Source organism: Hydra vulgaris, chromosome 09 (assembly GCF_038396675.1).
Source record: "Hydra vulgaris chromosome 09, alternate assembly HydraT2T_AEP".
NCBI lineage: Eukaryota > Metazoa > Cnidaria > Hydrozoa > Anthoathecata > Hydridae > Hydra > Hydra vulgaris.
In genome coordinates, this window is record NC_088928.1 from 6,435,127 (window position 1) to 6,446,567 (window position 11,441).

General features: G+C 30.0%; 1 protein-coding gene across 1 annotated transcript; it reads right to left on the reverse strand.

Moving 5' to 3' along the window:
* Window positions 1-10,510: 10,510 nt before the first annotated feature.
* LOC136085223 (uncharacterized) lies at window positions 10,511-10,966 on the reverse strand. The gene has a single exon (XM_065806511.1). The coding sequence runs from the start codon at window positions 10,964-10,966 to the stop codon at window positions 10,511-10,513; it is 456 nt and encodes a 151-aa protein (XP_065662583.1).
* Window positions 10,967-11,441: the final 475 nt, after the last annotated feature.

Here is an 11,441-nt window from a genome sequence, read left to right on the forward strand (position 1 = left end):
AATCAACTCACCCGACCCATTTATGATTTATCTAGCTAGTAACACGAGTCAGATGCAGCAGTCGGAGAGGTCAGATTTAATTTTTAACGATAGAAATGAATTTCCTGACCGTTTTCTGACCTCTTTGAGGCAATGTAACATGTAAGAAAAAACATTGTATAAAGATTATATTTGTGTTATATGTCATGATATTAGGTAAGAAAAACACTGTATTTGTTTTATAAAAATTAATATTTGCTTTGAAATTTTATTACATATAATCTTTATTATAAATATAGTAAAAATTATATTATTATAAATATAGTAAAAAATTATATAATTGTATTCATCTTTAAGTAACTCATTTAAATCTAAGTCTGTTTGTTTATATTACGAGAAACGAAATTATTTTTTTAAATAATAAAGGCAAAGTGGCCAGAAATTGGTTAGTTTACCATATTTTAAGTGTGCGATACAGAAGGATTATGTAACTTTCCAATTTAGTCCGAAAACTTAAAACAAAATTTAAAACGTTGAACTTTCTTCGGTTTCTTTTTTCAAAAAAAGAAACCGAAGAAAGTTCAACGTTTTAAATTTTGTTTTAAGTTTTAAAGAGATTATTATAAATACCAATGTCAAAAGTTTATAAACTATTTCTGAAAGCCGCCCAATATACAATCTATTTATTTTTAGTAAAATGAGAATGTGTGAAGTATAGAAAGAAAAAAGTTTAGAAATCTTAAATATTATTTATGTGTTTTTTTATTTTGGCGGGAAATAAAGAATAAATCAGAATTTACAATGGAAATGATCTTGAGCATTTTTCTCTGATTGTAACCAGATGTTCTGGAGAATAATAATTCTCATAGCTGCTGTGTATTAAAAAGAATTGCAAATCACAATGGCTTATGAAAGACTTGCATCATTGGATTAACATAATCTTGAAAGCAAGTAATGCAACAATTTTTTAGATCTGAAAAACTTTACTTTACGTAACGACTTGTAACTTTTATGTTTTTAAGGAGGACCGCAAAATTTAATTTGGGTTTTGGTCTAAAAACTGCTTAATTAGGTTCTGAAAATATGCGTTATGCTCTTTAATACCTTTTCAACTTTTTATTTTATTTTCAATAATCACAATGAGAAATTTTATGGTTTTAAAGTCTATTTAGAAAAAAACTAAAAAATGTTTTGATGCCGTTTGCAATAAATGTTCAGTTCAATATCGTTTGATGAATTATTGCTCTAACTTACATCATTTGAGTTGTTTTGATAAAAAGCTGCTTGTTTTTGCCTTGACGCAATCAGCTCATTTTTATTGTTGCAATACAGCTTAGTCACAATAAAACTATTTCATTGATTTTCGATTTAAGTAATCATACAAAATCATAAATTAATTACATTTAACATTATATATAAACATATAAAAACATTAATTTTATTACTATAGAAATGTTACTATGGTTACATAGTAACATTTAATATATAGTAAATAATTACGGGGTATAAAAACTTAATTTTAAAGAGGTGTGAATTTTTATGTATGTTAAAAGTAGAACGAGAGAAAAAGATGAAATAAAATATATTTAAGTGAGCAGTTGCTATAATGCATATAATTTTTATCTGAAAGTTGAGTGAAAATTTTTAATTTTAATATAAATACTCTCTTTAATTTTGAGTTCGTTTTACTCTGTCAAGAATGGAGACTAAGTTAGTACTTGTTGTAAACCGTAATAAAAAGTCTATTTTTATATTTTAGCTTTTAAAAAACGTAAAGTTAAACACAATTAAAGAACTACAGAATGGATTATATATAACGTATTAGTTATATATAAATAAAATCTCCAGTTCAACCATTTTAATTAAACTGACGGGAAATGACGTCAATTACTGACTTCATAATACAAGTTAAAATATAAGAAAATTTTAGGGCAAGGTGTAATAACTTAACTTCGGATAATAGTTTATGAAGGAAAGTATTCATCAAGATACTTTGGCTATTTAACAGTACATCTAGTTCTTGAACATATATTAGATTGTTTTAATTTTTAGTACAGAAAGCTCGCCTCGGTTTCACTATCCTCGGTTTCGCTGTTCTAGGTGATTATTTAAAAGAGATGCTATCTATTGTTAAATTTCCGATCGAATGATTTGGATTCGAAATTGGATAATTTTATTCAATTTATCTTTATTTTATTTTTAATATATTTTTGTTCCATAGCATTCATTTTCGTGATTACATAATAAAGATTCTTAAGATTGAATATAAATATAAATATAAAAAATCACAAACATAAATAATAAACAAACTTCTGTAATACGGACTGTAAGAAAAACGCGGGAAACTTGCAGAAAACCAAAAGGTCTTATCACCAAGAACCGCTTTACATTGTCATACATATGTATATATATATATATATATATATATATATATATATATATATATATATATATATATATATATATATATATATATATATATATATATATATATATATATATCTTTTAAAATCATATTCTTGTTATACGATATTTATAATTGTTAAATTTGATTAAAACGGATGCGTATAAACATTTTGTTTTAAATATATTTCGATGTAATTATATATTTATTTACACAATCTTTCGCTGACCTTTTGCGGTCAGCATCATCAGGTGTAATAAAAAGCGTTACAAAATTGTTACAAAACTACATAAATCAAACCGTCAAAAAGTAATAAACTAAAGGCGTAAAATAAAAATAGTTTTAAAAAAAACTATTTTTATATAAAAACTATTTTTATTTTACGCCTGTAATGTCTTCTTTTTTGACGGTTTGATTTATGTAGTTTTGTAACAATTTTGTAACGTTTTTTATTACACCTGATGATGCTGACCGCAAAAGGTCAGCGAAATATTGTGTAAATAAATATATAATTACATCGAAATATATTTAAAACAAAATGTTTATACGCAGCCGTTTTAATCAAATTTAACAAATATATATATATATATATATATATATATATATATACATATATATATATATATATATATATATATATATATATACAGGGCCGTACCGAGCCAATTTTGCGCTTCGGGCAAGAAAAGAAAATTGCGCCCCCTCTTCCCCTCCCTTCCCCCTCCCCCTCCTTAAAAAAAAGAAAAGAAGAAAATTTTATTTATTGATCACAAAATTTATCCCATCAAGTTATAAGTAAAATTTGTCATTAAGGTTGCACAAACTTTAGTTCAATGCCACTTTTCTGGCTTTTCTTGAGGCAAGTTCACTAATGACATCATCAAAATCAATGTTGTTTGCCACTTCATTTTCAATTGAAATTATAGTCAAACTAGACTAACGTTCTTGGCCAATTGTTGATCTCATATAGTGTTTTATGAGCTTAAGTTTACTGAAACTTCTCTCACACTTAGCAACTGTGACTGGTATGGTGAGGAAGATGCGAATAGCAATTGTTTTGTTGGGATAAGCATCGGTCAAAGAATATTTATGAATGAGCTTCAAAATGTCGATTGGGCTAGATTTTTCAAATTTGTCCATCATTGCGGCAGCTTGATTGATTAAAGCTTGCCATTTCTGACTGGAAATTGGAAGAATCTAAATCTGCCTTGTCAATTTGAGATAAATTTGCAGCTTTTTTCTTGAGTTCATCCACTGAACTTTTAGAGAGTGAATACCCACTGAGGTAGCCAAAATCAGAGAATACAGCAGACATCAGCCTCAAACCGCCTCTCTATTTGTGTAATAATGCTGTCAAACACAAGGTTGCACTGAGATCCGAGTTCTGTTTCTGCTGTGAGAAGGTGAGAGTCATCTTCAGCTTCATAAAGTGCTATTCGCTTCACTTTGCGCTTCCTCTTAATTGGAAAGCCACCATCAATTCCGCTCTGGTTAGCTTTTTCTGTGGCATCTTTGATAATATTCAACATCTCAAAAATTCTGAATGAAAGCCTTCAACCATTTCATTTTTTTTACGGCAATGTTAATTGAAATGGTTTTTGACTGAAACAGTTTGTTTTCCCGGTCAATTAGAGAAAGAATTTGACACCAGGAATCCAACAAACTCAAAAAACTGAAATCAATATGAATGAGAAGTTCTTTTGCACTGCTAACTGTGACAGTATTTGTCATGGGATTGTGGATAATGGATTCCAAAACTTGAAGAACATCTTTGATTTCTCTGTGCAATGGTGTAATTGCTTCTTTTTTGGTAGACCATCTTGTGTCACTATTTCCCTTTAATGAGATGGTCAACGTTTTCATCAGTTTTTTCCATCTTGAGGTGAAGCTTGAAAAAAAGTTAAAGATGGCTTGAACCTTTCCAAAAAACGTAATCATGAGTGGGGAAACCTCAGCAGCATGAACACCAACAAGATTTATAGTGTGAGCTGCGCATGGAACAAATCTTGCTGACTCATTAAGAGAATGGATGTGAGCTTTGACGCCAGTGTATTTTTCAGACATATTGGCTCCATTGTCATAGCGTTGGCCCCGGCAATCGGGAATGCTAAGACCATCCTTCTCCAGTTTTTCACTTATCTCTGTTGCAAGACCTTTTCCAGTTTATTGGTGAGATTCAATGAAGTCCACAAAGCTTTCCTTAATTGTGCAGGTTTCATCACTGATGTGGACATACCTGATGATCTGAGTCATCTGCTCTTTGTGGAAGGTATCTGGAGTGCAGTCAAACAGAACAGAGTAGTATTTAGCTTCTTTGATGTTTGACAAAATTTCTTTCCTGACTTTCTGCCCAAGTAACGCAATCAGCTCATTTTGAATTCAAGGAGAAAAGTAGGATGTTGTGGTTTTTTTTGCTTTAACGGACGCAATGTGTTCAGCCACTAAAAGATAATAATGGCTAATCAACTCAATTAAGCTCAGAAAAATGCCAGTGTTTTGTTTACCGATGTCTTCTGTTGTTCCCCGAAGGGCAAGATTGTTCTTGGCACAGAACAAAACTGCATCAACAATCACTTTTAAGATATCTCTCCGCTTTTTCATCTCTCCACTAATAGCTCTCTACAGATCAGAATTCAGGGTCTTTCCTTCCTTGAGGTTTTTTTCAAGATTTTCCGATCAGAATAGCATCTTTGGTGTTCATTGTTGTTTTCATGCTCAGGAATTTTTGGGTTTAGTTTTTTCCAGTCATAAAACCCTTATGAAATTTCTGAGAAATTGTCGGTTTTTGTTGTTAAAAATAACAAACAGTAAAAACAAAATAAAGAATCTTTTTTATTGCTGTACTGCAGCCAAGTGCGAACAAATTTTTTACCATTGGGATGAATTTTTTCATACCATTTTGAGCTGAAGTGTCGCATTCTGTTGTCAAAATCACACAGCGTGTTCGGGAAAAATTCTCTTCTGTCTTGCTCTGGCCTATGCTCAATCAAAAAGCATCTTGTTTTGTCCGTTATTTTAGGCCATGTTGCTGGATCCCTATGTTGAAAATTTTCTTCCGAGGCCACTGGAATTTCTGAGATTTCTGAATGAAGTTCATCCTCGTCCATTTCAGCTGGGCCTGAAAGCTAGGCATTTTCATCTTCCCTGGTTGGTGCTGAATCAGTTGTGCAAAAATCTTTTTGACTTTGGCTGATGAAAATCTCCTCTTCAATTAATTCCAAATGATGATCTGAACTCAATTAAAGTCAATTATAGGATCTGTTGAATTGTCATTTCAATACAACTATCCTCTGAAATAATTTGTTTCTCCACTGAGTTTGTTACCAACCACTTTTTGAAACAGTTTTGTAGTTTCTCGTCACTTTCTTGGCGCTGTTTTCTTTTCTTCTTAAATTCAGCACCAGATAACTTTTGGGTTCGACTCATAATAGAATTATAATGCTCAAAAGTTATCAAAGGTATATTAGTTTTATAGGGCGCTTTTTTATTCAGTATATGAGCTTTAATATTTAAGAGTTTGTGTCAAGAGGCGGAATTTTAATTAATTTTCTTATCAACAGCAGCGACGCCGTAAAAATTAGTTTCATAAACTGATTATTGTTTTTTTAATTTATTAAAGTTTGCGCCCTCCCAATTTTGGTGCCTCAGGCCGCGGCCCGGCCGGCCCCGCCCGTGGTACGGCTCTGTATATATATATATATATATATATATATATATATATATATATATATATATATATATATATATATATATATATATATATATATATATATATATATATATATATATACGTATAGAAAAATAAAAATATTTACAAAATTTTTACGTTAAATTGTTACATTATAATTGTATTAAAATGTAAGATGACAATTATACAAACATATATCGTTACTTTTTCTTAATATTACCACGTTTATTGATAACGCAATGTTTGAAATATATATTAAAGTATACTAAAAAATAAGAGTTTATATAAGAAGCTTGCAGTGAACAAATTTAGAAAAAATCAGTAAGTAAATTTTTATACTTTAAAATACTCTTTTTAATAGTTTTTTTAAAGCTATTTAAGTTTTCAAGGTTAACGATATTTTGATTAAGTAATAAAAACTTATTCCAGATATGAGGTGCACGACAAGTAATTTTAAGTTGCTTAAGCTTAGTTTTGCATGAAGGCTCTAAAATGGTACTATTTGTGCGCAACAGGTATTTATACTCTGGCTTTTGTTTATAAAGACTATAGAAAATTGAAGGAGTTTTTTGCATTTTACATTATACATAAGATATACATATTTTACATTATACATTTTGCACTATACATAAGACTTAGAACGTTATATATATTTAGTTCAAACAATGTTAGTAAAGACATCTGTTCAAAAAGAGGCTTTGTGTGTTCTTTTTTATTTTTAAAGTTAATTACTGGTATAGCATGCTTCTGTTTACGATAGAGAGGTTCTAGTTTGCTTTTATAGGTACTACCCCATGCTGTATTACCGTAATTTCAATAACTTTGAACAAAGCTACAGTAGATTTGTTTGAGTAGCAGCTTTTTCAATAAATGGCGTGATCGGTATATTATTCGGATACTTTTAGATATTTTACTACCTAAATAGGCGATATGTTTATTCCAATTTAGATTTTCGTCAATAAAAACACCTAAAAATTTAGTAACATTATCCCTACTTATTTCTCTATTTTCAATAAACAATTTCGGAAGAAAAGACTCGAGTTCTTTTTTTTTATAAGAAAAATGAAATAAAGAAAACTTCGTCTTACTTGAGTCAATAGAAAGTTTATTCGCACCAAACCATCCAGAAATTTTTCCTAATTCTTGATTCATTTCTATGCACAGTTCGTTTATAATTTTTTTTGATAAAAATGTTGCTATTATCAGCAAACATTATAGTTGAAATTCTTTTTGATGCCCGATAGAGATCGTTAACATAGATTGAAGAAAGCAAATGCCCAAGTATTGAACCCTGAGGAACACCACACTTTAATATAGAAGGGTTAGAGAGTTTATTATCTCCATAGTATATAGGTGACACACATTTATCTAAATAGCTTTCTATCCATTTGTTCGTTCTCTTGGTTTTTTTACGGAATTGTAGATATTGTTGCTAATAACAATTTTGTCATTGTTTGAGTCTTTGAACTATTGCACGGTGCTTTACTAGGCGGATATAGGATTTTACGTACGTTTCTTGAAGATTTTTCAAATTTTATATTTTTAAATATTTTTTTACGGAATTCGATAAGTAGTTCCTAATTGAAAAAAATTTCATTTTTTTTTTTAAAGAGGAGTATTTAGGGTTAAAAAAGCACATGTTTTTTGTGTACATATGTTGTGTACATATGTTGTTCATATTTTTGCATCTATACTAACTTTATATTTGATAAAATTGCTGCAAACCGTAAAAATAAACATATTACATATTTTGGCTTTTAATATTTATAAAGTTTAACAGAATTAAAAACTACACAATGGGTTATATATAGCCTATTAATTACCTATAATTAATATCTCTAGTTCAACTAATCGTATTATTTTTGATAACGGGAAGTGACGTCAATTACTAAGTTCGTAATACTAGTTATAAAAAATTTTTTTATTACGATTTGAGATGTTTATTAATGTGTAAGATTTTATCAAAGTTGAGATGTTTCGAAACCCTTGTTGTATAGTTTTATGCATTATGTGCTTAGGTTTACCCCAGTTGGCACAAGACGTGTTTTAACGTCTCAAATATGCATTAAAACGTTTTAGTACGCGTTTTAGACGTTTAAAACGCGTCTATTGCCCACTGCGACAGCTAAGAAGTACAAGTTTATATACAACAAAAGCTTTTTTACAAACATTCGTTTAGAAGAAGTAATCTCGATTGCTGTCAATTTTATTGCAAAAAAAAACTCCCAATATTTAAGTTTCCAAAACTGATTTTCAAAAACTATACGAATTCTTTACTAAACAAAGACTTTTTTTATTTAGAAATGAAATTTTTGACCCAGTTGATGGATTATTAAATACTAATAAAAGTATATAATAGGGTCTCCGCTAGTTTTTACTTAAGTTAACTTATTTTTAAGTCATCATAAAAGCACATGACTACAAAATGATAATTGCAAAAAACTAGTTTTATGCGGAAGATATGTAGATGACATCTTTTGTACCTTTAAGAATAATGAAGATGCACAGAGCTTGAATAGAGTTAGAGTTCTGGCTTCAGAACTGAAGGTCCGTGGTTCGAAGTCGGTCTGGCCATTTATGAGACATTTTTAAGGATTGAGGCGTGAACTTTCGGATTAATTGCTGTTCCGCTGTGCTCAGTGTTAAAACCGTCAGGATTTAACACAGGATTAAGTCAGGATTTAACACAGGATTTAACAAGAAAAAAAAAAAAAAGATGAATAATTAAAAAAGCAGCTATTAATAATCAATATCCTAACTTTAAGGTCACAAAAAATTTCCTTAATGTTTTAATTAGTTTATGAAATGATAAACTGGGGGCATAAACCTTTTATAAAAAAAAACTACAATCTATTAACTAAATTTCATAGCTTCACCAGTATTAATTATAAAATGGGACTCATTAAAGCTCTATTTAATAAGGTGTTCAAAATTAGTAGCAATTGCATTTGTTTCTTTCTAGATGTTTAAAAAGTTAAACAAACTCTTCAAAACAATTCTTTCTCTCACAACTTAGTTAAAAAAACTTGAAAATCTTCACTAAACAACTTTATCTCTTATTTTAAAAAAAATACATTCTTTAAAACCACGTGATATTCATTACTTCCGATTTAATTTCAGTTAAACAAGTATATCAAAAAATATTGTACAGAAAAAAAAATCAAAGTTATATTAGCTTAATACCTTTCAAAATTGGTAGCATGTTCTCATTGAAAGAACCTTCACCTAATAAGCTGAAATCTTTTGTACATAAATTTGAATGTACTAGTTGTAACGCTAAGTGAAGCCATCTGACAAAATGCAACAAAAAACCATCTGACACAATGTAACAAGGATTTTGGAACATTTCAACGTTGATAAAACCTCCCATGTTAATAAATATTTTTTATTATCTCCTAAATGTAAAAATTCTATAATTATTAATTCACTTTCCATTCCAGACAGAGCCTACTTTAAATATGAACTTAAAATTAAAATGAGTACTTATATTAAACTAACAAAAGCTTCACTTAACATAGAAGCAAAATACCATTACATTCTAATTGCTACTCACTCAAATATGCTTTATTTCATTTTCTCTCTCTTTTCCTACCTTTAACATACACTACCGGCAATTAATTTGAGACCATTGAGTGATGAGAAAACAGTAATTCTAATAAAAATCAATTAAATCTATCAGTTATATTTTCGTTTATGTTTTTTTCGATCTCAGTGAATAAAGAAACTACAAATTAGTTCATGAAATATACTTTTGTTTAGTTTTCTTCACAAATATTTCTAAACAAATTGAAAACTTAACAAACATTATAAGGTTAAATTATAAGGTCTTTATTATTTTGCACAAGTTTCAAACTTTGCGTTCATCAGTATAACCACCACGTTTCTTCATAACTGCTTTACATATTCTTGGCATACGAAAGATTAATTTGTTTAAAGTTTCCATGGTTACAGCTTTCCAAGCCTTTTGCAGTAACTCCCATAAATGTTCCTCAGATTTTATTTGGAGTTTCTTCACATACCGGTCTATTTCATCCCAAAGAAGCTCAATGGGATTGAGGTCTGGTGACTGCGCAGGCCAGACCATTATAGTAAGGGTTTTTTTCTCGTACTAGTTGATTCAGATAATTTGTACAAAGTTTAGATTTGTGCTTTGGGTCATTATCTTGCATAAAAACTGGCTGGCGTCGAACCACCATTTGATAAGCAGATGGAACGGCATGATTCTCCAAAATTTCTCTGTATTGCTCCTTTTTCATAATTCCACGAACTCTTATCAAATCTCCTATTTTGTGACCTGCAAAACAACCCCATACCATTATTGAACCTCCTCCATGTTTAACAGTAGGCACAATGCACTGCGGAATGTAACGTTCATTCTGGTGCCGGCGTACAAATATTTTTCTCTTGTTGCCAAATAATTCATACTTGGACTCATCGCTTCATACTACTGTTTTGCATTGACTTATTGTCCAGTTGGCATGTTTGCGAGCCCATTGTAGTCGTTTCGCCTTGTTTGCTTTCCTTAGCAACGGTTTTTCGGCAGCCACACGCCCTCTAAGTCCAGCTTTCATCAAACGGTTTCTTATTGTCCAGACACAAACAAGTTTTTCAGCAGTTTCATTGTATTCTCTCGTTATTTGTGGAGCTGTTAATTTTCTGTTTGACATAGATAATCTTGTAATACGACAATCACCATGTTCATCTATCTTTCTAGGCTGTCCAGGTTGTGGTAAGTAACAATATTGACCAGTTTCCTTGAAACGCTTGATTGTATTGTGAACTCCAGTCTTTGATATTTTCATTCTTTCGACAACTTTTCTTTCTGAAACACCTTCTTCATCAAGTAAAACAATGCGAACTCTCTGTTCAAAGCTTAATTCTCGAACTGGAGCCATTTTAGTACGACAAAATAGAAACTAAAAAAAAATAAACAGTTCAAATAATACAATATTTGTATATTCATTTGCAAGTCATTATATACTATATTGGATCTGCATAAAGTAAATCTACAAGAAGCTACCAACGAGAACAATTATATTTTCAGTATCAATTACAAGTCATTAATCAAAATTAAGTAACAGTTAAAAATAATATTTGTATTGTCTTTTATGCTGGAAGAACTCAGCACACTTTTGTATACTTTTGTACATAAGCAAATTTTTGGGTGCAAAAATGCCGATATCCTATTCTATCCACTTTATTGTGCTCTATTTATTTTTGATCCAAAAATAAAGGAATTTAAATATGATAATCAAATATATTTATTTTTGAAATGTAAATACCGTTTTTAACCGCTGGTCTCAAACTAATTGCCGGTAGTGTATATAAAAACTCACACCTCTTTATATTTATGTGTTTTATACCCCACAC